The 26476-nt window shown below is 35.4% G+C and overlaps 3 protein-coding genes across 7 annotated transcripts in view; 1 reads left to right on the top strand and 2 right to left on the bottom strand.

Annotated features, from left to right (window-relative positions):
• The window catches only part of LOC105321684 (hyccin), a 34762-nt gene extending 18128 nt beyond the window's left edge, over positions 1–16634 (top strand). For both annotated transcript variants that reach the window (XM_011420077.4, XM_066074582.1), the window contains exons 6-12: positions 6226–6306; positions 8172–8293; positions 11219–11314; positions 12186–12365; positions 12579–12666; positions 13404–13557; positions 13758–16634. In XM_011420077.4, the coding sequence (XP_011418379.2) occupies positions 6226–6306; positions 8172–8293; positions 11219–11314; positions 12186–12365; positions 12579–12666; positions 13404–13557; positions 13758–14215 (1179 nt within the window). In that variant the 3' untranslated portion in view covers positions 14216–16634. The remainder of the gene's footprint in view (positions 1–6225; positions 6307–8171; positions 8294–11218; positions 11315–12185; positions 12366–12578; positions 12667–13403; positions 13558–13757) is intronic.
• Positions 15702–18581, bottom strand: LOC105321685 (uncharacterized). The gene is made up of 3 exons (XM_011420078.4): positions 17929–18581; positions 17036–17383; positions 15702–16911 (listed from the first exon to the last, which is right to left on the bottom strand). Exons 2-3 carry the CDS (start codon positions 17376–17378, stop codon positions 16802–16804), a joined length of 453 nt encoding a protein of 150 aa, XP_011418380.2. The 5' UTR covers positions 17379–17383; positions 17929–18581; the 3' UTR covers positions 15702–16801.
• A 902-nt stretch (positions 18582–19483) lies between these two features.
• On the bottom strand, positions 19484–26476 carry LOC105321682 (innexin unc-9). 4 transcript variants are annotated; one of them, XM_011420072.4, is made up of 4 exons: positions 26401–26417; positions 25047–25121; positions 24571–24585; positions 19484–23723 (listed from the first exon to the last, which is right to left on the bottom strand). In XM_011420072.4, coding segments are annotated over exons 2-4 (1278 nt in total). In that variant the 5' UTR covers positions 25049–25121; positions 26401–26417; the 3' UTR covers positions 19484–22462. The 4 variants fall into 4 exon arrangements, with proteins under 4 accessions (XP_011418374.2, XP_019920199.2, XP_019920200.2 ...); XM_020064640.3 differs by lacking the exon at positions 26401–26417 and adding an exon at positions 26174–26391; XM_020064641.3 differs by lacking the exon at positions 24571–24585 and having other exon boundaries at positions 26401–26476.

Raw genomic sequence — 26476 nt, 5'->3', positions numbered from 1 at the left:
TAATAGGATTGTATATGTATAATTTCAGTTCTACTATTCAGTCTAATGATAGAACTGTATATGTTTTACATTGGGTAGGACTAACAGTCCTACTATTCAGTCTTATCTTAGGACTGTATCACACTGTCTAGTACTTTGAACAGTCATGTATAAAAATCATTCACATGAGAATGTTAGTTCTACTGGCCTGTTTTGAAGGGAATATAATACAATCAATTCATGTTTTGCTATTTGATAGTATATTATAAAACTACATCATATTGTCTGCCTTGCCTCATGCTATGCTATGCTGTATATCTGTCGCTATGAAGTATGATTTAATGCTACCACATTGTCTGCCTTATTCCATGCCTTGCAAAGAATCTCTAATGATTTGCGATGGTATATGATTTTTATCCAACAAGTTGAGTGTTTTCTATCCCTGAGCCTTGGCGATGGGATAGAAAACATGTAATGTTTAATTGTGATGTATGAATGTGGCGTAAGAACACACTTTTAATATGAAATATTTATCCCATAAGTGATATCTACCGTATATTGAGATAAACATGTGATTAAAGTCAATATTGCACTGAAGTATAATTTTATGCTGCCTCATATTGTTTCTCCTATTCCACACCGTGCTATATTATCCACTGCAATGATTCAATGCTAGCTACATTGTGTCTGCCTGTACTAATTCCACACCATGCTATATTATCCACTGCAATGATTCAATGCTAGCTACATTGTGTCTGCCTGTACTAATTCCACACCATGCTATATTATCCACTGCAATGATTCAATGCTAGCTACATTGTGTCTGCCTGTACTAATTCCACTGCATGCTATACCACTGTCACAATGAGGTTTGATTTGATACTAGCTACTGGTGGATCAAGATACCTCTGCTACATTCTTCTTTACCAAATCATACTGCAGTAGATCTATTTGTGCAACAGGTTAAATCATAATTTGGATTTAGGATCATTGCCTTGTTCTTTGTCGTTTGCAGATATTTATCTCTCTACAGAATGAGTTTTGTGTGTCCATATGATTTATCTTTATTTAACTCCATCTCAACTTTTAATTGTACTAATAATCAGGTCTATTAGACCTATTTCAAAGTCCTCTTACCTATCTAAAAAGAGTTGTAAAATATTTATAAAAAAACATCATTTGCTGTCAGGTGTTATGAGTCCAACATTTTAAATCTTTGTGTACATTGGATCATTACTGAGTACTCATGTTTTTTTAATTTGGTAAATTCAAATTTTCATCAATTTTTAATTTTCTGTATTTTTTTTTATTTTATAATCACTAAGTCTTCTTGAATCTGGGTTTAACCTATATGACAATAACTTGGAAATAGAATTATCGACTGTTGACTGTACTGAGTTCAGCTCGGACAGCTGACTAAAGTCTCCCCCAGCCCCAGGGTGTCAAAATCAGCCCAGGGTGGGCTCAGTAATTAGTTCTGTCGGTCAGCAATAGGGACGGACACTGTGACTTCTGTAGCACACCTGTTCTCTGTGACGCTGCACAGGTGTAAAGCTCATTAGCACCTCTTCTGCTTTCCCTGTGTGAAGTATGTGAAAATTTGACAAATCATACTCATCTCCTCCAAATCACACACTGCTACTACAGAAAGGGAACTTAGCTAATTAGCTAATAATTACAAGTGGCTGCAATAGTTGGCTTTTTGAACCCTTTTCCCTCTCAGTGATTAAAATAGCTGCTTATCATGTAATATAAATATTACCTAGGCTACTTTTCCTTATATCTGTTTCCATGGAAACAGTTCTACATCTGGACTGTGATTGGTAGGATTCTGTGTAGCCTCATCCCACCTGTTTGAGGGTGATAATTAAATGTGGTATATTATAGCTGCAAGCCTTGTAGCTTCCATCAACCCAATGGGAGTTACTCCTCTCATGCACACATCACTGTGTTGTCTGTGTGAATGCTCTCCGATGGTCTTGTAATTACGCCGGCTCAGATGGATGACTCCAGGTAAGACTGTCGTTTTTCCTCAAGGTATTTTTCACTCAGGTAGACTTAGCAGGTACTCATAATCAGGTTGATGCTCAACAATACAATATCTGTCAGGCCTCTTTCATCGGGAAATCATTTTGTTTTATGATAGATCAATTCAGGAATGTAACGCGCAGGATTTCAGTGTGTCCAGAGTCCTCTCGTCTTTGTGTTAAGATTTCCATCAGACCCATTCAGTTAAAATTAAACAAATTCTGATGCTTATTGTAAAAGGTTTGTTTTTTATACCCCTGGTAGTCTTAATGTTATTATTTGATTACAACAGAAATTGTTTAACTTACAAGAAAGTGTTTTGGGTGGGTTTTTTTGAATAGGCTTGCTTGATCATTAAACTAGATACATGATTAAATTTGAATTATTGATGACACTCAAAGCCTCTCTACCGATCAAAGAAAATGGCCAGCCATTGTAGCCTTGGATCAAATGCTTGGGGAAAGATTAACGTTATAAATATTTTAAATTTCCGAACTTGATCAGTGTTAGCGTTTTTCGCCTTTGATTGCATTCTTCAACTGTAAGGAATGGTTTGTTTCATAGACTGGAGAATAGTATTTTTCCATATTAATTCCTTTTCACAAAAATTAATCAAGTACAAATTGAATGATTAAATTATATGCACTTATCTATGGCAATGAAAATTTTCATTCAGACTTTTGAACCTGCATACATGATTTCCTATTTTTCTTTGCTAATGGCTTGTGTTTAAAGATTGACCTTACATCTCAGATTGAACTTCTAAGTTGTCCTTGTTTTCATTTACCAGTAATTTCAAATATTGATAAGAACTCATTTCTGAGACTTCAATTTCTTTAGAAAAAATAACAAAGGTTGTAGACTTCAGATTTATTATCAAGGTGTACATTAAATCCGATATACTGTAAATTGAAATTATTTTTTAAGCTAAGTATGACTGTTTGCTGTATTTTGAGGCTTCAGTGTGGTGTTTTGATTGGTTTTCATTAAGCCCATGCTTTTTGCCGTGATTGCTGCATCAGTTCAGGGATCTGTTCTAGAGAGTACCTGGACTTTGTTGGTGGCCATTGTTATGTCAGTGAGATAGGTGGCCGTTACCTGTAGTCTTGACTACCTATGGCTACAGCCTGTAATCAACAAGGGAATATACCTGGCTGGCCACACAGAGAAAGGTGATGGCATGTTTTTCATAAAAACCTGAGGGAAACTGTGAAATTGGTTTGTCTGACCAAGAAGTGTTGGGTGGAGGTGTGAATCTTGCTCCAGCCATCTGCAGTGGTTTGGATTGTGGAATGAGCCTCCTCACAGTTTAGTCATGATTTTTTGGCCAGGTTCAACTACTTGTGGTGTTAGTTGATGTCGGATACGAACAACGAGAAATGATTTTGGTGTGAATAAAGAAATTCAATGGTGACCTTCAGCTCACAGGTAATAAAGGCGATTTATGATAGAGGTTTTGGGGTTTAATGAATTACAGCATCTTGGGGACACCAGTCTTTTAAGAGAAGTACAGATAGCTACATCATGTACTAAATTAATGTCATGATCATTAGAGTACATTAGTGTATTAGGATTCTAATTATAAGTAAGCTACAGCAAGATTATATAGTCTCCATCAGAAAAAAAATCCCTGTGTCAAGTTTGATAATTACCATGAAATGTTCTTTGTTAAGGATCATCATTTTTTCTTGGAGACATTGAAATTGTTGGTGGTGATATAGGGGTCATGATGGTCTGTGAGGGTCATTGCCATGGAGCTTGGCCTTACTAACCTTGTGATTTCTGTTCGTCAGTGGTGGATTGCTAGATATAAATCAACTTATCAGCAGTTGTACCACTGATTTGCAGAGAAAACAGCCAAACTAACAGCACTGTCTTGTTGTCTGCTTCTGTCATCTGTGGCTGTGTCGTCTTGTGGTGCATTAAACCAGTCAACTGCTATGTTTAAATGCAGAAACATATTTGTGATGCTAGAAATTGCTACAAAGAATGCATGTTCTTGATAATATATTAGAGCGCTATGCCTTTGTTCCTTTTAACTAGTGCATTAGCACTAATATGTAATTTTCTGTCAGCTTTGTATGTCATGTGATTCTATGGTGTAATGCGTGATATGTGCCTTAAAGAGCCGTAGCGACAACAAGTCTTATATATGTTGATTATCATGTTCGCCTCAATATTTCATGTGATGCAATTTTGATATTACAGCACGAGAACTTGAATTTTTAGCATTACTGCTGAAATCACAACAGTATCATTTTCTTCATTGAGCTGCAGAAAGCTAATTTATGGATATAAAAATTAAGAATTTTTCTTGATTTCTGCAGGAAGATTTTGTATGTATTAGTCTCATTGTATGCTTATAACAGAAGTTGACAGCTATAGTATACCAGCAAAGAAACAAATATTAATGAAAAAAATCAAAGTAAAGTATGTCCTATGTAGATCAATTCTATTTGATGCAAGGGACGTTTCCCTGTGGATTAATGACTTTTGTTTGATGTAGGAAAGAAGTTTGTCTTATCTTCTGGTGAAAGCTTTCTGTAGCTGTAAAATTCTGATTAAGCATTGTTCTAGTTCTAAGATACGCCCACACATTGTGGTAGGTGGCTCCTTAAAGGAGACACATGAGAGGACAGGGGACTCTGAATGATAATGGCCACTGTTTTGTTCCTAATAAGTCTATTGTCTGAAATGTGCGGCAATGTTTAAGGAACCTTCTCATTAAGATCTCAGAGGATGCTGCTCACCTTAGCCAGGTAATGAGTCTCTTTGTGATTGAAGAACACCTGTTAGACAATTCATGTGAAATATTACCTGAGCTTTTATATCAGTTCCTAGAGATATTGTTAGGAGGAAGGAGAAATTCAAAAGAATGCTGCAGAAAAAAGTGAGTGAGGGCTAATTACCCTAAATATCCTGTCAGCAGCCTCCACACAGGAAGTGGTCAGTGTCTGATGACTGTCATCACCCTGGCAGTCAGTCATTTTTGGTGGACATATGATTAGAGTTTCCAATGAAATTTGACATCTTTGTAATTTTCAGGGCTGATTTGCACAAAGTGGTTTCCTCCAAGGCTAATTTTGACAATGTCATAAGCTGATGGACAAGTTGATTAAAAAGTATAGCATTGTTAAAAATACTGTTTAAACACCAGTTTAGTCTCAAAGTAAACTATTGGAACAAACTAGAAGATTTTGTTTTCCTCTATAATGATTTTTTTGAGGTGTGTAAATACATTGTTTTTCAAGTCTGGCTTTGTTATCAGTTTCTTCTTGATTTTTTTTTAAAAGGTAAAACAATTTTTTGTCCCAGTGATTACAGGGATAGTCTGATATTAAAAAGCAGAAATTAAAACAAGAAAATCTGTCCATGGAAACTTAAACTGCCATCTTTGAGTTTTACCTTTAAATGGCTCTGATGCAGGTAATAAGGGAAAAATAATGATCAAACCCAGGAAACTTTTATTACAAAAAATAATGAGGCATAGTGATATTCTCCACAAGTCATTGCAGAGATATGATTAAAATTCATCAAAGATCTGCAGGACAGACCCTTAGAATTTAATTGTCAGAGGACTGAAACTTAAATCCAGTCTGAAAGGAGAAAAAAGCCTTCTGATGATGGCATAGTTTTATGTTGAATGCTCTGTGTAATTATTGAAAGCCTTGCTGGAGAGGTAATTGCAAAAAGAAAACACATGGTTCTTTCTTATTGATTTTAATTTGTTTAATCACTATGCTTTACATGCAGACGTTCTTACTTACTCCCAAATGAGATTAAAGCTAAAATAATTGTACATTAAACAAATTACAATCCTGTTTTATGAGCATTGATGAAACAAAGAGCCCATTGACTGCATTGATTGACCACGACCAGTGAATTTGTTTGTCAGATTTATGAGCAGGACAGCTAATTTTTCTCTAAGGCATCTCTGTCCTCATTTTCAAGGATGCACGTATTAGGAGTGAGCCATTATGACAGCAGAATTGAAACTCCATGAGAGGGCCATTCATGTCTTACGGTCTCAATTCAGCATCACTAATCTTATCTTGGTATCTCAAACAAACATCACCAAAAACTGCTATATTATGATTAATCCAGCTTAATATTTGGCATTTCTTGGCATCCATGATATTTCTATTCAGGTTTTCTTTACCTTAGATTGGAGGTCAGTGCAACTGCGGTGTGCAATTAATTGGTATTTTGATTTTGCAGGAAACAACGTTGCCTGATGGAAAACCCAATGTCAAGACATTCCGTATCCCCACATTCTCTCAGCCCTCCATCTATCATGAGGTAGGTCAATGATTTCTTGTCTTTATTGTAGAATGACAGGTTCATAATGCATGTATCAAGTCAGCAAGCAGCTATCATGAACCATAAAAATTCATGGCTACTTATTTTTTTGTGTGTACCCGTCACCCATGAATCTTCATGTCCAAAGAATTAATGAAACACTGTCTTTATACAATTATGAAAGTATACAAGCAAATCAATGAAAAACAACCATTGAAGAGTAGACAGTCTAAGAAAACTGGTCCCTATAAACTGAGATGATTCCAAAGAATAAATATTGGTCGATTTCCTTTTTGGTTGAGTGAAAAGTTTTGACAATTTGACTGAGATTGGGTGGATGAAATTCTGAGAAATTTGGTCAGAAAAGCTTTGGGTTCACCATAGACATCAAAGACACTTCATCAACAATGGTACAACATGCACTGGTAAGCCTTGCATGTTTTTTGTATGGCCAATTGAAACACCATCTGGCTTGTGATGCCAAAACAGATTATCTTGCTGATACAGGGGCAATTGCAACTCCTCACTGAAAACTTCATTACAGTAATTGGAGTAATTCTATAATGAAGCTAGCCAGTGTTGCCTGACAATAAATGTTAAGTCTTCAGTCCTACTGGAGTCCCAGGTTAATGGAATGAGTCTGGAAAAGTCCATTCATCTCTAGAAGCACACATGGACACCACCTCCAAACTTGTCAGCATTCCCTAAATTAATGTAATATTGGAACCAATTAAAAACTTGATAGTATTTAATCAGAAAACAGACCTGAGGAACTACTTTTAACTGTTCAGTAGTTTCTGAATCAAGGTTGCTCTGGAATCACTTTTAAACTTGTCAGAATTTCCTACAGTCATAATAATGATGCAGGGACAACTTCTTAACTCATCAAATTCTTTTTGAAGAAAAAGCATGTCCCTTTATGGCTAGGTAAACAAATATCCTTGGCTGTGATATAATTGTACTGGTAACAGGGGACACAAGAAATTGGACCAATGGTCGTTCACTGGTCGGGTGAACGAGACTTGATAGTGAAAGGATCAGCAGCCAGCAGCATCCTGTCTGGATAGATTCCTGGGAAGCAGTTACAATGACTAACCAGATATTATTCTTCATCCAGAGAAATCCTATACTTTTTATGAAGCCAAGTTCTCTCATTATAAGGTGGTCTACATTAAAACCGAAGACGGATACAGATGACAAGTCAGAAATTCATTACAGCGACTCAGGGATCAGTTGATGAAATATGACAGCAGTAATAGTGATATTTTGTCTCAAGGTAGAGATCCAGTGCCGTAACGATCAGAAAAAAGTTGTTTAGTTCCTCAGTATATGTATCAGACGCTAATGATGATTATTAAGTCTGTAATTATCATCTTCATTCTGACTTTTTTCTATTTTCATTTTCTTTCAGTGTAGGATTTTATTGAATTATCATTAATGAGAATTGTTTGATATATTGGAGACTTTTATGAATTTGCCAATCAGAATGGTTTCAGGGCAAGTGTATTGGGCTATAAGCACTCACAGGCATAATGTGCTAAGTGATTGCTGGCATACTGTAAACCACCTTTTATTCGTGTTGGAGAAATTTTCATAAGGATTTCGGAAGCCTCTTATTTCTTGGCACAGTCCAATCCTCATATGTCTGTGGTATTTTATTTACCAGGTAAACTACACATTGATTGCAAATATTTGTCACCACAAACCAGCCGATCTCTAGTAAATCACAAAATAAATAAGGTCATCATGAATAAAGGTTAGTTTATAGTATGTTGCTTAGCACTAGATGGCATATTGTGCCCAGCAGATGATGTCATATTGTGCTAAGAAAAATTGTTTAATGTATCGCCTCAAACATTTTGTAGCCATCAAGCATCAGCAGTATCTCCCTCACTGAGAGTGCTCTATCCAGACTGGACCGTCGGGAGGCAGAGGAGTGGTGCAGTGGTCCCCTACCTCAGTACGAGGCAATCACTGGACAAAACAGGTGAGCTAATTAGAGTTGTGATGTAGTAGTCCCCTACCTCAGTACATGACAATCACTGAACAGAACAGGTGAGCTAATTATAATTGTGATGTAGTGGTCCCCTACCTCATTAAGAGGCAATCACTGAACAGAACAGGTGAGCTAATTGGTTTTCTGTAGTGGGTCCTTACCTCAATATGGAGCCATCAATGGACAGAACAGGTGAGCTAATTAGAGGTACATGTAATGTAAAAAAATAAAAATGGTAAGCTTTAATAAGATTTCTGGGAAAAAATATACCTGAGGTATTGAGCTATGATGTAGATATAACAGATGAGCTAAATAGGATGTAAGAATCATATCTGACCTGATATACTAATACACACTGTAATATTATTCTAACGGCTATCGAGCTGATATACAGCAACCTTCGGCTAATATAGGATGCGATAGAAAAATTGCCATGTAATAATCTATATATTAAGTTCACTATCCCAAAGTTAAAAACTTGGAGAATTTTGAGTCACTTAGCCAGTATCCTAAGGCTAAAATTTATCTCATCCCTTGGACACACTGGTCAGAGTTTTTCTAATGGTAAAATGAGTCCCTCAATAAAACTCTAATGTTGAGATCATATCTTTGTCACTTGGCCAAAGGTAGTTAATTGGACTGTTTTATAGAAATGGTCCAACTGCTATTTGTTACAGTTGTAAGGTTTGTCACATGATGTAGGTAGAAATGTCACTTGATCGAAGTAAAACAAAGTTCAACTAAGGCTTTCACATGATCAAAGGGAAAACAAATACAGTCATAAGATTTCAGATCGAAAACTGCTGGCCTGTGCACGACATGGCTCAGAATATGACCCGGCAAATGACGTCATTAGGGGAGTTTATAAATATTAGCAGAATAAGAGTTCAAGACAGTCTAATCCATTCACTTAACAAAAACTTAATTGTTTTGACAGAATGTTATATAGTCAAGATATGAAGCACATTTGTTTTTAATAGAAATACACATACTTGTAAAAAAAAAAGTGCAATTGAAATCAATGATATTGAAAAAATCCAAAATATCTTTATTAATACCTTATCATTTTTTACTCATAAAAATTTACGGGAACGAAAACTGATTTCTTATGGAGAATTATAATGGGAAATGTTGACATCTGTTCTCCATCCAGTAGTCACTCAGAGCACCTCCAAAAATGTTCAATGTTATCATTTGGGTACTTTTCTTGTCTGTCGCACTGCAAAATCCCAGTAGACTTTTTATTTTTAGTCATGTATTGAAACCTGACAAGCTAGAGGAGGTAAAGAAATCTTGGGATTTTTATACTACTGAATGAACATCATCAGAACCCTGTGGTATTATAAATATCAAATAATTTAAGAAAATGTGCAGCATTAATATCTTTGGACAGAATATAGACAAAAAAATCATCGATTGGAAGATTCATGGAAAATATTCAATGCACAATACACATGAGTTGAAGTCTCCTTAGATTTAGGTGAATGAGAAATCAGGTGGTTGGTTTTCCAAATCAGTAAGCTATCAATCACCTGGCTGAGGTCTATAGTGATCAGAGCTGATCAGACATGGTGGCTGTGCACATTAATCTGTTGAAAGTGTGCTGTCTATGTTTGCTGGTGATGTATCAGTTGAGGTTCAGTGCTGAGGTAAAATCAAGGGGAAGGTTTTCACAAAGGATGAGGTTCAAGCAGGTCCAAATTTTAACCTGGTGAAGGTACATGAATTAGTAGGGGCTTAGGTTTAAAAAAGCATGGTATTACATGTATTAGCAAGGGCATAATATGAGTGGCATGTCAGGTTTGCAAGGATTAAGAATCAAGATATATGTAGGACTGAGGTTTTAGGGGTTAAGATAGCAGCAGGACTTGGGTATGAGCAGGATTAAGGTAGACTAAGTAAGACTGAGGTTTTAACAGGATCAAGATATTTTCAGGATTGAGGTTTGAGCAGGATCAAGATAGTAGGACTGAGGTTTTTAAACAGGATCAAGATATTTACAGGATTGAAGTTTGAGAAGGATCAAGTTAGTAGGACTGAGGTTTTAGCAGAATTAAGATATCAAATGGATTGAGGTTTCTGCAGGGTTAAGCAGTTTTGTTATGAAAGAGTTAACATAAGCTATAAACAATTCTACAATTCATAATATAAATAGTGTTGAGATTCAGTAATTGATAACAACATTTTGAAACCAAATTATAGAACAAAAACAAATGGAAATCACAGTAACCTGTAAGATAATAAAATGATGTATTTTTAAGAGATGTAAGATCAGCTTTTGACGCCATATTAGCAAACCATCTACCACTGATCTGACTATGATTTTGCTTCACAGTTCTAAATCATTGTAATTCTTCAGTGTCAACTCCAGATTAGCAGGGTAACTCTACATGTGTCTTCTCCTTTAATCAATATAGAAGAGATTTTCTTCTGGGGGGCAGACAAAATTCTTTCTTCTATAATGAAGAAAAAACAGCCAGACTAGAAATTTCATACTTGAGCAAGTTAATTTGTTCTCATTGATCTCTCTATTGTGTTTAGGCTTTAGGGGATCACAAAACAATTTTTGTGAGAAATGATGATCATTTTTAATTCATAGACAAGTTAATTAGGAAGGTAAACTCTGATCTTTTTTAATATGCAGAGAAACCATGACATTAATGTCAGAAAATAGAGGCGATAATAAACTTTATGGAATAGAAGAACTAAATATGCAGATCAATGAAATTAAAATTCATTAAAACCATGAGTATCATTACGTGTTAACATTTCGTCAGATCTGTAGAATATATATGGCTTTAGGTCTCGGACTTGGTTGAGCGTTCATTCGTTGCAGAATTTAAGTGACATGTGATATTTCGTTGATTACTTTTTGCAGGCTCTGTTGAGGGACAATATTTTTAATATCTTTTTCAGACAAGCCATTCTGTCCACCGTTCTTCAGACTTTTACGACGGAGATTGCTGAGCTGACAACCCAGTCCCATCATTGGTTTTGTAAATCTTGCTCCAGGTACACAATCAATAATGAAGCCGGGATTATTAATTATAATTAACAGCTGCTAAGCGCAAGCAGAGCTCTTCAGTCTCTGATTCACGTCTTCCTTCTAAAATCCCCGATTCCTGACGAACTTCGTCTGTAAGAAGTGATCAGGGGATCAACAGTGAATTACTAGAAACTGCGTATCTCAGTTAATCGTGTAATGGAAAATCGGAATTACTTACGATCAAATACGAGTCTTAAATTCCCCCAATTAATCTCATCGTACATGATATTTATTTTGTTTGGAGACAGAGCTTAATTTATTGCTAAGGCTATTTCATGGCATCAGTTTAAATCATGGACACCATCACAGTTTTAAAACATAAATATTTCTGTTATAGTACGTAATATGTGTGGCATTGATAAAGTGAATGTATGTCGTATATCTTCATTCTCCCTACCTGGCATGGTCTTCAGCCTCAATTTAAATACAAGATTAAAAAAAAAAAGCCGCTCTATAGATCAATCATCCTGAATGAATGTCATGTCTAATTCATATACATTTACAGGTACATTAACTGGTATTGCAGAGATTTGGAATTTTTTAGAATGAATAATTAATTGATTGATATCAAGATTGAGATCCATAATGTTTCAAGTCCCTGGAACTCCCATCTTTTTTTATTTGTTTACACTCAGGCCTTCTCTGTCATAAGTTAGTGACCATCCTTCCCGAGTTATTTACCCTTTATGATGCCTTCTCTCTATTACATTGTAAGATAGCGACCACCTTTCCTGAGATATGTACTATCTGTGAGGCCCGTTCTTTTTTTTATGTAGGACAGCGCCACCTTTCCTGAGTTATTAACTATATGTAAAGCCTTCTATCTATCTGTTGTAGGATAGCAACCACCGGCTTTCTGAGCCTGGGGGACATACAGAGTCAGGAGGAGACTGCCTTCTCTCTGTCTGACTCCCCCGAGCCCCGACGGCGACACAGTCAGTATGGAGACCTCCCTCCCAGACTGGCCGTCAGCCCCTCCCTCATCATAGAGATGTTGTCTGGCCTCTACTATGTCACGTAAGTATCGGAGGTGATAGTGTGTGCTCTTGTGAGTGTAAGAGATCATTATTTGTATGTATGAAAAAATCTAATCATTTTTGTGTTTCTGAAAGCATTAGGGATAATTTTGTGTGTCGATGGAGTATTCAGAGGTTATTTTATGTATCCAATTCAACCATTTCAATTGTGTTGACTTTTGAAAGAGGAGATAACTCTGTGATCTTTGTACAGGTTTAACAGCCAGCCTCACTTAGGGTTGAAAGCTATCTACGATCTTCACTACAGGGCCAGCTATGAACTGTATGCAGATGTTTTATTGGTCAGTATACACCATCAGTGTTATCAATACAATTTACTAAAATTGTATTGAATCAAGTCTTACTTCTCAGATTTTATCGTGTTTAGAAATTATGAGGCAGAGTAGTCAAGATTGCAATACAAATTCTTAAAGAAAACTAGGTGAAGGACATTTTTGTATAGAACAAGTATTGCACAAATCTGACATTGAATTTTAATTGACTATACATACACAACATACAATTTTGATTGGCTATACACACTTGATGTTGAAATTTAATTGTCTACACATATAAACCGATATTGAACTTTGATTGGTTTATACCTGGCATTGAGTTTTGATTGGCTACACTTATCTGACATTTAGTTTTGATTGGTCACACATACCTGACATTGAGTTTTGATTGCCTACACATACCTGACATTGAGTTTTGATTGGCTACACATACCTGACATTGAGTTTTGATTAGCTACACATACCTTATATTGAGTTTTGATTGGCTACAGATACCTGACATTGAGTTTTGATTGGTTACACGTACCTGACATTGAGTTTTGTTTGGCTACAGATACCTGACATTGAGTTTTGATTGGTTACAGATACCTGACATTGAGTTTTGATTGGTTACACGTACCTGACATTGAGTTTTGATTGGCTACAGATACCTGACATTGAGTTTTGATTGGTTAAACATACCTGACATTGAGTTTTGATTGGCCACACATACCTGACATTGAATTTTGATTGGCTGTTAACAGGTTACCAGTGCTATGACTAACAGCCTACAGACAGTGGTGTCCAGCTCCAGGGACAGTCTGCGGGGGATGATGGCGGTCACACCCTCGACTTCCGCCCACTCAATCTCCAAGTCAGCCATCACTAATGCCTCTTTTAGGGCAAAAAAACTGCCAGGTAAAACAGCAGTCAAAGCTTAGAGAACTCTATGTTTGGGCGCATAATTTTGAGAATTAATTTTAATGAGTAATTAGTTATTTAGTTTTACGATTAAATGAAGATCAAATTTCATGGGTATAATATACCAATAAAATTCAAGGAAATTGAACCATAGTATTCCATGATTAAGTATATAATGACCAGTGATTACTTTGCAGATGACATTAGCATTGTACAAGATGAAGATGCATCAAAACTGGCAACCATTGATGAAGATTCAATAGAAACAACCACATCAAAGGCAGCAGCCAAATCCTCCAAGTTCAACCTGGCCAAAGCAATTCTAAAGGGAGACAAATCCAAACCCAAGGATACGAAAAGAGACTCGATAGATCATAAAACTAGTCTGACCAATGGAGACGCTCCCGATTCTGTGCACGTTGGTGTTGTCAAAAACAACTCCAGAGTCGTTGTTGACAACATTGAAATGCAACCTTATAACCGAAAAAATGTTGACCACGATAACAATGATGACAAAGCTGTGTCGTCTCCTCTGATTCCCAAGCCGCGCTCCACCGGGAGCATCAGCAAGGAAATGAAAGTGAAACTCCAGGACCATCAGCGAAATCCCTCAGGGTCATCTGTCAACTCCGACAATTATAGCACAAATCTATAGACATTGTTACAAACCACACTTATTGTTAACTGGTTCTCATTGAATGTCTCTATTATGAATGTAAAGAATTATATATTTTTGAACTGAGATATATAAGGTTACTGGTATATTTGTTGGGTTTAGATAAAAGTATATGTTTGTTCCATACATATGTATAGCTCTGTACATTTTTGTTTTATATTTCAAAAGTGGGAAGTAATTTTTCAAGTCAAATTTAATTGTAAAAAGCAGATTGATGCCTGGAATATAAATAATTTCATCTGGTGTCTACATTTATCTCTCTGTGTACTAATAGCAGAAGTCCTCCTATTTATCTCTGATGATGGTGCTTGTCTGTGTGCTAAATCTAGGTCTTTCAGTTACTACATATACTATACATCATCCAAGTCTCAGGCTAGGTCTCACAGTTAATAAATGATTCTTGACCCAGGCTAGGTCTTTCAGTCAGTATATACTAAATGACCTTTGACCCAGACTAGGTCTGTCAGTCAGTATATACTTATTGACCTTTGACCCAGGTTAAGTCTTTCAGTCAGTATAAACTAAATGATCCTTGACCCAGACTAGGTCTTTCAGTCAGTATGCTAAATCATTTTTGACCCAGGCTAGGTATTTCAGTCAGTATATAGTAAATAACCTTTGACCCAGGCTAAGTCTTTCAGTCAGTATATACATGTACTAAATGACCCTTGACTCAGATGAGGTCTTTCTGTCAGTATAAACTAAATGGCCCTTGACCCAGGTTAGGTCTTTCAGTCAGTATACTAAATGATCTTTGACCCAGGCTAGGTCTTTCAGTCAGTATATACTTAATGATCTTTGACCCAGGCTAGGTCTTTCAATGTCAATATGATCCTAGACCAACTCTATGTCTATTTGTTTAAACATAACTCTAGTTCTAGGACTCTCAGAAAGGCACCCTTATAAAACTATCTCTCAAGATGAATGATTGTCTTGGTCCCTGACTGGTGTTTGCTGTTTAACCTGTCAACATTACAGCTGTACAATACATAACTGGAACTATTCCCGATTTCAGTAGGATAAAAATTATAAGGATCTTTACAGCTACTTTGAAAGCTATACCTGTCCTGTATGGGATTCATGTTCTATATCGGTAATACATTCAGATGCATACATACCTATTATAATTTACCTGGATTTATATCTATTTACTTGAGGTCATTTATTTTTGCTTCATTTTACATTCAGTCACTTAACTAAATACTGGTAACACTTTGTGCATATTCATAACTTATTTCACAAATGTGAAGCACATAAATACCATCTACAAAATTAAAACTGTTCGTAGAATGTAATTAAGCTCAAACTGGTTATTCAGTAAACTCAAGAATACTCAGATTATGCAATATGTAGGTAAACAGGAATCATTTTATCATAACAGCTTAGATTTGAGTGTACGGTCCCATTACATTTTGTAGTGTATCTATGATAAGCACTGTCCCGTGGGTCCCTTTTCAATAGGATGTTGAGGGTGAACCAATAATGCCTTGATCTACTGGAAAGAACTTTTCATTCTATCTACCTCTTCTCAATTTTGTACAAGATCAGTTCAATTTGTGTGGTTCAGTGTGTACATGAATATAAAATGCTCTAGATTATATTAATTATTTTCTTCATCATTAATTTTGTTAAATAAAGATTGTTTTAGCTGGCTTGTCATGTGCTATAGTCACCTTTCAGTTCCAGGAGTTCAGCATTTGTTGGCTTGTAGTTAGGGGTGTTCTTATGCCTACATTATGATCACACTATTTATAGTCCCTGCAGTATCTGCAGTATCTCCTTGACTCTGACTCGACAAACAATTTCCCAGGCTCTTTGAGTGATCAGATTTCAGATTCAGGGAGATATTTGACATCATCTGGTTTTAGTTAGCATCGACTTAATGTAGAGTGAAACTCTGTAAACATTTCCTCAAACTTATGCAAAACAACATTTCTCTAGGTTCAAAGAATTTTATTCCTCAATTTTTATTATTGTACATTTGTTCAAATTCCTTTATTGATTAGAGCAAAAGAAGGGCAATTTTTTTTATAATTTCATGTCTTTGGCTGTAAAAAATCTTATGGTATTTGTGATTTGCATTTGAAATATAGCTTGTTTACTAGAGTGATATTGTTTGTAATATAGACATTTACATTAGCAACACTATTAACTCACTGCTAGGTGCATGAAAACACCAAGTGATTGCCCTTTGCTAATTGTAATAATCTTTTATTTAATTTATAGAATTTTTTAACTGAGATTTTTCCTGGAATAAAGAAAAAAGATAGTTTATTGATAAGTGGATGTAATTGTTATAATAATACAGATGAGTAGCTGTAGTGAAGTGATCGGAAGAAAACAAAACCTTTCATTTTTTGTAAGTTAGAGTATTATTTAATAAATTATTATCAATATTGCTATTAGTTTGCATATTATTCATTTACAAGAACAATACTGGTATAAAAATTAAAAATCCCATCCATCTTTGAGTCGAAACAGAGCAAGATCCTATATTGGGTCAATTTGCTGCAATGGACAGCTCTCCCTTGATGCTGTAGTCGTTACTGTATGATAAATAGGGACTCAGCGATCACCACCACCGTTTGGTCCTTCGTTTGATTCAGGAGTGGGCTCCACCTCTGATGGCACTGGTACAGGTTTTGAAGGAGGTGACAGCAAAAAGGGGGCACCTGCTGGAAAACAAGGTCCAAATCAATAAGTTAATTTAAATGTAAAAATATTCAATCATGCAGTTGATTTTAAGTTAAGTTATAGATAAATGTATAGAATACTTCCAGGTTGCTGTATATTCCATACCATTAAATGAGGGTAGATCAATGAGGGGTGGGGGTGCCTGGTTCCCATTGATCACATGATATCTATCGGGGTAGATCCTGTTGACTGCAGGGCAAGGACAGCACTGGGAGTGAAAGGTCGGGACCAGGCTTCCTAATGGCACCGGTCGGATGATCCCTGCCAGAGGGGTCTCCCCCAGCATGACCCTGGGTCTGCCTTCATACCCCACCCTAACTCTGTCATCGTATCCCACCCTAGGTCTGTCATCATATCTTCCCTTAGAACTGCCTTCATATCCCCCCTGCACAGTGAGGATCAAACTGCAGGCCACCAAAGAAAGGCTCCAGAGGGTATCTAGTGACATGGTGCCTGAAAGGCTTTCAATGTTAAATTGCATCTTTCATGGAATGACCATTTTTTGATACTGTTTCCAGTACCAGTTTTACAAATTAAACTCTCCCAAAAAATTGACCAACAGTACTAGTTGAAACAGAATCACTCTGTATGGTTAGAAAATTATTTTTTGCCAATTTTTTCTTACATATTGCAAGTTTCAATGATTAGAACGGGGTATCCATGCATGTAGTTTCATTAATATCCCTTCATCTGTCTGTCCTACTAACATTTCAATATATTATCAATTGATGTACTAGCAAATTACTGTCATTTATCAGAGATGAAATCTAGAAAAATACTGATTATCATTTGTAAATAATTTGGTTTAATTAACTAAAACTCAAGTGTGTTATTGCTTATAATTTGCTAACAAAACTTAATCGAAATTTTCTGTTATACATGTACCTAAAAAGATCACAATAATGATAGTCATACATAGATATTCCTTATTAATAAACCATAAAAAATCATCAACAAAGATGATGACATCTTTGGAAACAGAAGGACCATCTCCTTACCTTGTTGGGTGATGACAGTGGAGTCCCCCCATCCTTTGGTTTGCTGATTTTATATATACATTGAGTGTTCATTTCCCATGTTCAGGTGTAAGATATTAATTACAGGTCGTGCTAGATCACAGAAAAGGTCCACCATTTTATTTAAGAAGTCGCGGCCTTCTCTGACCTCTGTGTTGTGAAGTTGAGGTTTTATTGCACAAGGAAACAACTTTTGTCTGAATTCCATTGTCCAGAAATGTCAAAGAAGCACGCACTGAGAATACAAGCATTTCCTGATTACAACATGCCAATAGTAAATATTTTGTAGTTTTCTTTTATATACTAGCTATCTTTGTTTTCATTAATTTTTGTGGTATCTATTTTCGTGGATTAAGCGATTCTAGAATAAGTTAATACATGGCCATTGATACTACATGTATCTATGTACATACATTATGTCATTGGACATTGCATTTTAATGAACATTGCATTTTTGGGGTTAGCTCAACACACAAAAAATCCACAAAAATTTGTATTCAACAAATTGTAATGCAACCAAACATGTTTTACATTATGAAATCCTGAGTACCATACACACAGAATAGGAAATCCCCACCCACAGGAAAAAGTAGCCAGATACCAAGAGGTGTGTGTGTGGGTGGAATTAAATGACCCACCTCCCCTTCCCCTCCTCTGCCTTGTATTAGTTTTACTGCAATGCTTCGTACATGTAACAATGCTGAAGTCACTAAATGCATTGTTGAGTATGCCAAGTTATTTGGGGAAAATTAGCTACTTTACTTTAATACTGACTTCTCGAGTGTTTCACAGTCTATTGTCCTCCCACCTAATTAAAAAATATATCAAATACATGTACTCCTAAGGCCTTAAACTATGTCTACAGCAAGAAATAAATTTGTACGCACCCTAATTTTCTTTATTAGGTCAATCAACAACCCAAAGTATTGTAGTAGTTGGGGTTATATGGAGCGTGGATATCGGCCTAGGTAGCTCAGTGGTAGAGCTCCTGACTAGAGTTGCAGGGGTCCCGGGTTCGATTCCCGGTCCAGCCATATGTTTTCGTTGTATTTATATACTCATTCCTCCTTTCCTACTACAGTATTAAGCCATGAATCAGTGCTTATACTAAGAGTTATTTGACCTCAACAATGACTGAACCTAAACTAATGAGTAATACAGAGAGGTCAGTAGAGAAAGACCTCAAAATTATAGATTTATCATCCAGGTCAATAACTAGTGGGTCATTTATACCATCATGTCGCCCTCCTCCATGTGTTCACATTGTTCCCGACTCGTGCATGGACCAGGAGTGATTCTAGTCTTCTAGATGCCTACATTTTTATTAACTTTTGATTTATATAATGTAATCAAATATTGATTGCCATATTTAAAACTCTCTAATACATGTAGTATACATCCTATACTTGGCAGAAAAATGATGTATCATATTCCTTCTTTCCAAAGATTAGACTGAGGAACAGATAAGTAGACATATAAGAGGAAACAGCAGGTACATTGGTACAACAATTTTATGGTGTATAAGAACACATAACACTTGTTCAATTTTATGCAAGATTTATTGAGCAACATTTTGGTGAATGTCATAGGTATTGGTCCAAACTCATTTTCCATAATATCTGTACTGTACATGTCTGTACTAAAACTAGGTCATTCATACAACAAGAACAACAAACTGACATCAATTTGGAGCTATTCTGCACAACAAATCATCACTTGCTGTGACCATTCACAATCTGACATTTACATACACAACTTCAACATCAATCTAAAAGGTCACTGTAATCAACTTGTTCCATATCCACTGAACATGTCACAGTAACATCAACCTGCAAGCTGAGTACTGTTGCATGCAAATCATAAATAGAGCCAAGAAAAACGCCCCATCATAGGATGTGGAGATCTTGCACATGTTGAGTATTTGTAATTTTGAGAAGTCCCTTCAGTGGAGTTCAAATCAAACCCATGTGTTACAGATTTTGTTTTACAAGTCGCTACAAGCTGAGATCATTCTGGTTTGAAACACTCCACAAATTCAGGGTTTTCTTCAGTAACAACAATATTGCACCTCTTAACACCGTAACACTTGCATCCATTTACTGCTTCATGTTTCATATTTGCACGCAATATGTAGCTACAGTCATACATGTATTTGCACATTTTTATTAACATTACATTCAAAAAGAAAAGAAACCTCTAGTGTACTAAATCTTTTGAAATAACATATTAAAACCCATGTACTGGTAATAAAGAATTGACTGGTAATAAAGAATTGACTGCCAATAACCATGTAAACTTAATCTCTTACCAAATTGAACTATGTCTTTAAAAACCAAAGGAGCTTTGATTTACCTAACGGATCACTTAGGTGGATACAAGCAGAAATTCCCCATTACAAACAGATACTGATAATTAAAGTAGTCAAATATAATACTAGCTGATGAGCAGATTAAAGCCTTTCAGCTTTAATGATTGAATAATGATTTGTGTCGAGATTATCACACAAAAGGATCATATGACCATTCTGAGTTTAATCTGATAGATCTATCTTGAGTTGGAACCCAAGTAAAATACAATGTACTGGTTGGTACAATGTCTGCTCAGTGCTGCTGTGAGGACGTAGTCAGTATAATTCCTCCCCGTCATCTACTGGTCACCCCATTAGTACGTACTTCTGATTAAGAGCAGGAAGAGTGACACTTGAGACAATCATGTTACTGATGCAACACAGCAGTTACCGCAGTCTCGTTGTTTACAGAACAAATACTTGTAACATATCACTCAGAACTTAACCAATTTCCTCTTGGTTCTGTTGCAAAAATTAAACATACATAAAATGAAACATATGCATCCTTAGAAATTGACAAGACATGGGTTTTTCTCATTTTGATTTGTTTTTTCCTCTATACAAGACCGACAATTAACATCATGTACTTTAATTAAATCCTACTGTGTCACGACTGTAAACAGAGCCAACGTACTTTTATTCTCCAACAGTAAAGAGTTTATGTAGGGAACAAAAGAATAAGATTTGTTAGCTTTCTATTGATCTTGTATTAAATATAATAGCAGTTAATATAAATCCCTTTTCTTTAATCATTCAGAATTTAGGTAGGCCAATTTAGTAAGATTTTAATTCTATTTCATTACTGAGTCTATATAGGAAAATCTAATAATAAAACAAATTTATGAAGCCAAGTAAATTAAATGGTTGTTTCAAAAAGCGCTGGAATGCTATCTTTAGAATTTTGTAAAACGGAATGCTTTATTTATTATGCCATTGAAAAAAGGGCTTGTATACGGCAATGCCCAAATAAAGAAGAAATGCCCGAGTAATGACTAGCTATGGCAGTGATTGTCCGACTAAGTGCAGGGGAAGGGCTGTGTAAAAGTACTTGTGACTAATGTGAACTTTATAATATAACAACCTATATACTAAACTTCACAGCACAAGAACAATGCCCAATTAGATATAATAATACAAATGTGTGTCAAATCAAAAACAAAAATAAATTATTTCAACAGATCCATAGTTTGTAAATTCAGACTGTTTTATAGAAAAAATAAAATTCTACAAAAATATTATGCATATTCAACTAAACAAGCATTCTCACAACATTTGACAGAGCCACTTAATAAAGTTATTCTCTAATAAGGAGCACCTGCTATTGACTAGAACAAAAATAACATAAGGCACTGAAGGCAACAACAACGAAACCTCAGTATCAGACCACCTCTAAACAATGTTTGCCCTCTCCTAAATGACTGATATATCAGTACCCAACTCCAGACAGAACCGTTTTATCAAGAGCTTGGACTTTGGGCAGTACGTGACAAACTCCGATTTGATGAAGGCGGGGTCTACTTATGATTAACTGTCCAGTCATTGGCTAATAGATATGAATATATTGAATGCAATGACACTTGCCCGACTTCACCCGGAGATGTATATTTCGCTGAAACACCGCCAATTTCACTCAGCAGAGCAGATATTGGCAAAAAACTTTCCGGTTTTGACAGTCTATGAACCTCTCTTAGCGAATTAGAAGAAAGCAGGTCAATATTTGACAGCTTGTTTTGGTGAGCAAACTAGATAGTAACATCCCACAGAAAGTCCAAGCTCTTGTTAAAACGGTTCTAATTTTGTACAAAATCACAGCATAACATTTTTTTAAAGCCATTAATAAGTTATATGCAGATCTTTATTCATGAACTATTTAGTTATTGTGTAAAAAAAAGTTTATTTTCCTAGCAATGAACCCAATGTTTTAACCATGTGTTGGGGTAGGGTAATGTTTTAGAGGCAGCCTCACTGAAAAATGAGAACACAGGATGTGAAATCTACATACAAAATATTAACTAATTACTATAAAAAAATCGAATACCATGAACTACACATAATGTACGGTAAGTCTTAAAGAGATTTTCACTCAATGAAAATACAGGATGGGTAATCAATTAAAAATGGTGAGACAATCGACTGGAATTGTGGAATAGACACCGAGACCACAGTATATTACAGTTTACTTTTGAGAGATGGCGGCTCCATATCCCCCATCTGGCAGTTTCCGTTCATTAGCGGCGTCTCCTCCACCTCGGTCACTCCGTTCTTCATCGAACAGTGCTCCTCCTTGAAAGTCTTCCACAGTAACTGAACCAGATCCGTCATAAACATGGCAGATGTATTCTTACCCACCATCCTTAAAACAAAGATGCCATCTGACCGCAAATAATGTTCTGCAAACTTTCTGGACAATTTTTTGTCAAAGTTAGTGTGAATTTCACCGGCTACTTTGAGATATTTTCGGACATAGGTGACTTTATTTTCTCCGAATACGATTTGGTATATCCAATGGAAAAGGTTTCCAAAAGACAAAGCGGCAACAATAAAAAACCAAAACCATAAAAATATGAATATTTTTTCATTAAATAGGTTGATTGGCAATACACATTGCACGGTGAAAGTCTGAACATTTGCGAGTTGGCGGATTTTGAAGTCACATAAAGTTACCCTGGGAAATCTAGGAGATTCCCTCCAATTTCTGTCGTAAATGAAATTTTCAATCACTTCAAAACCAAACATATTGAAATCGGTAGCCATAAAGGCATTCAGAATGAAAAACTGTCCTACAACATTGGCACAGTACAAAAACTTGATAAAAATATAGAACCCCGTCAGAAAAGTGCCATCTCTTTTTCCACAGCAAAAACAAAGCACGTTTGAATATTTCTCCCGCATCTTTACGATGAAGTTGTATCTGTATTCTCGATGAGTCTCAATCCAGCGGTTCAAGTACTTGGCAAGGTGCGAGATATTTTTCATTCTGTCATCTGGATCTCCCATCATTCCATTTTCGGAGAGGGCAATTATCCTTTCCATGTTCACACCAGACTGTCCATTCATCATTCGCCAAACAATATTGGGAACTTTAAACATAAGTGCCTGAAACATCAGAATGATGGGTACCCACTGGTAGTAAGTTAATTCTTGATTGTACCTGTCTGATATCCTGTGTGGAATTGGTTCCTCCTGAGGTACATAATACGTATTGGAAATCCAACAGTAAGATTTGGCATAACTTGTGTATGCGCTGGTAAACTCGGCAGGTACCCAGCATTCAATGGGGTTCCCTGCATACTGTCCGGAGGAGGTCACCACCGCAAACAAGGTCATGAGCACCACAGTCCACAGGTGGTTGAGGCGGTCTATCCAGTCATCGTCGCTGCTCCCCGAGATCTTGGAGAAGCTGGCTAAGCTTCCCAGCACAGTTGTTAACCTACAAAACAGGAGAACATGCTTCAATACACTGCACAAGTTACAACATCATTTATAAATCATGAAATGTTGGTAATTAAAATTTCATGTTCCTTAATTGATGTTTTAGTGTTTTGAGGAAAAAATATTTATTTTTGTCTTTTATTTGTTTCTTCTTTACTTTCATTGCAATCTGTAAAATTAATGCTTTAACCACAATATCCTATATAAATTTATTGTTCTGTAAAACAGATTAAAGTTTATCCCTTAATCAGAAGAGTTAATAAAAATCACACAACAAAATCTTTCCTTGGTTATCCAGAGCCCTATACAAAAGTCTTTAGGCACACACCACTTACATGGCTAATTTGTTTAGTACAAAGTCCCTTGCTGATTTCATAATTTATACCCAATTCTTTGTACATAAATGAACTAAACAAAAGCCTCTATCATTAAAAATCATTCATTTTGCAAACATTTAAAATATTGAACAAATCTGTAATCTAACACTTCAGACATACTCTGAAGTTTTAATTGTTTTTAAAGTAAAGTATAGATGACAGTAGTTGAAAATGTGAAGCTTTTTTGTCTTTTTTTTTTTTTTGGGGTGCATTTGTGTACACGTCATACATAAAATTTACTTTCATGCCTTTGAAATTGGTAATTTAGAGATATTTTTGGAAACCACTATTCATAAAAATTATCAGTTAATTTAACAAGTCACCCGCAACCAAGTAGGCCTTAGTAGCAGTTTTATAACACACACAATTATAAGCATGTTTAAATCCACAGCCACAAAAAAAAAAAATAATAAAGAAAAGCATTATCTGATTCTCTGTATTGACGACAGAAAGATCAGCAATTATTACCCTCTATGAGTTGACCTACCATTGAACAAATCAACAAGTTTCAGAAATATCATTATTGAGGTACAATTCATATATATTGTAAATGATTTGATAACTTATTGCTATAAAAAATCAGTACAAGTTAAAAGCTTACAGCTCTATTTCATGACAGCATGAGAATGTTAAATAACTGACACAAAGGATTTCTAGTTATTATTCTTCTGATTGACTTATCTTAATTCTGATGAAAGCTGGATTTCAACAAATTATTTTCTTTAGGAAACTGAGATGTATTTATGTATATAATATATAATTAAAAAAAAAAAGATTGACAAAAAATGTTTAATTCATTATTGTATCTAATTAAAGTAATTACTACTGGTACTTCATATTATTAATAAAGAACTGTTTCATAATCTTTACACATGGATGATCTGATCACTGACCAGTGAATGAAGTGGGGAGATTTTTATGACGAGGTTTGACTGTGTACTTACATTTTGCTAGTCCTGGTGGTTAACTGTCCAATTCAGATTTAATGTAACACTGCTTCATGTTGATTTACTCTTTGTCTACAAAACACAATGACGCAATCATCACATGACATGGGTCAGATGGCATATAACCTACCACAATAATCCTTAACAATTGGATAGTCATCAAGCTATCAGTTTAAAACAAAATTATCAAATACATCACATATGTTTTTGAAGTTTAATGTCTATCTAACTACTTGTATAGAGTAAAGAAAATGATTTCTATAAGCTTAAGTTACTAATTCAAAAGTGCCAAAAGAGGGAATTATTTCTCCAAAGATCGCTGGCCATTTGCCCAGTAAGCAGATAAAAAATACTTTTAAACCTGTAGCATTTAACTGTTGGTATTACAAGACTTTCTTCTCTGGATTTAGCTGCTTTTAACCAGTTATGTTTTTATATGGATATATCTTTTTATAGTTTGAGAAAATGTTATTTCATTCATTGGTAAATCAATTATCAATTAAAAATGTCATTTAAATTACATGCTTCATCCAATGTATTGGCATGCCTATTTCATTTCATGTCTTTAAATGGCAATTATTTATATAAAATTTGTCTTTGTTTGACCCAGACATTAGAAATAAATAAGCATAATTCTGTTTTCTACGCAGAAAGCAATTTCATCCTTTAAAAAAAAATAAGCAGCTGCAATACTTAAAGCTATTACAGACCTTTTCTAAACATTTCCACTCTCAGTATATTACTTGATGTCACATTATTAAAATAGCATTTATTTCAGTCAAGGGAATTTTAAACATGATGTAACGTTGCTTTTTGGGGGGTTTTTTTCAAGCTTTTTAGTAAAATTCTCCAATGACAAACAAACTGAACAAGCAAGAAGAAACAGTTTATCATAATCAAAATATTTAACAAAAGCATTTACCCATGGGTAATTCAAGAGAATAGCCATGCCGCAACGCCCCTCTCACTAGATATCTATATGCCTATGTACCGAGTATAATATGCGCATTCACATGTTTAATACCGATAAAAACAGAAAATAACTAAAAACTAGAACTAAATTTTACAATAACTGAACAATATGTATATCCTAATATGATATTTATAAAAAAGTGGAACTCCACCTGCTTTTGGCTCCGAGTTTTCCCAAAGAAACGCAACGAAATGGTCGGTTCGGCAGTTGAACAAAGAAATCTGCTGCACATCACACATTTTTTAAATCCCACGATATTAACTGTTTAAACACTGTATTATTTTCTTGATGCACTCTGTTCATACAATTAACAAGCAATGTTATAAATTCCATTCAACTTTTCTATGAATATGAATAGGGATAAAAAAAAAAACATACTTTATAATCTGAAGAGAAATCCGAAAGTCCCTCCATGAGTCTATCATCGTAACAAAATGTACCGGAAGTTCTCGAC

Source organism: Magallana gigas, chromosome 2 (assembly GCF_963853765.1).
Source record: "Magallana gigas chromosome 2, xbMagGiga1.1, whole genome shotgun sequence".
NCBI lineage: Eukaryota > Metazoa > Mollusca > Bivalvia > Ostreida > Ostreidae > Magallana > Magallana gigas.
Note: the sequence above shows the minus strand (reverse complement) of the source record. Positions and strands in the feature narration are given on the sequence as shown.

Bases quoted from the DNA above. Each gene is read 5' to 3' on its own strand.
- LOC105321685 (XM_011420078.4), bottom strand. From the start codon at position 17,378: ATGTCACTAGATACCCTCTGGAGCCTTTCTTTGGTGGCCTGCAGTTTG. The intron at 16,912-17,035 runs GTATGGAATATA...CTTGTTTTCCAG, and splicing joins TGATCTACCCTCATTTAATG to CAGGTGCCCCCTTTTTGCTG.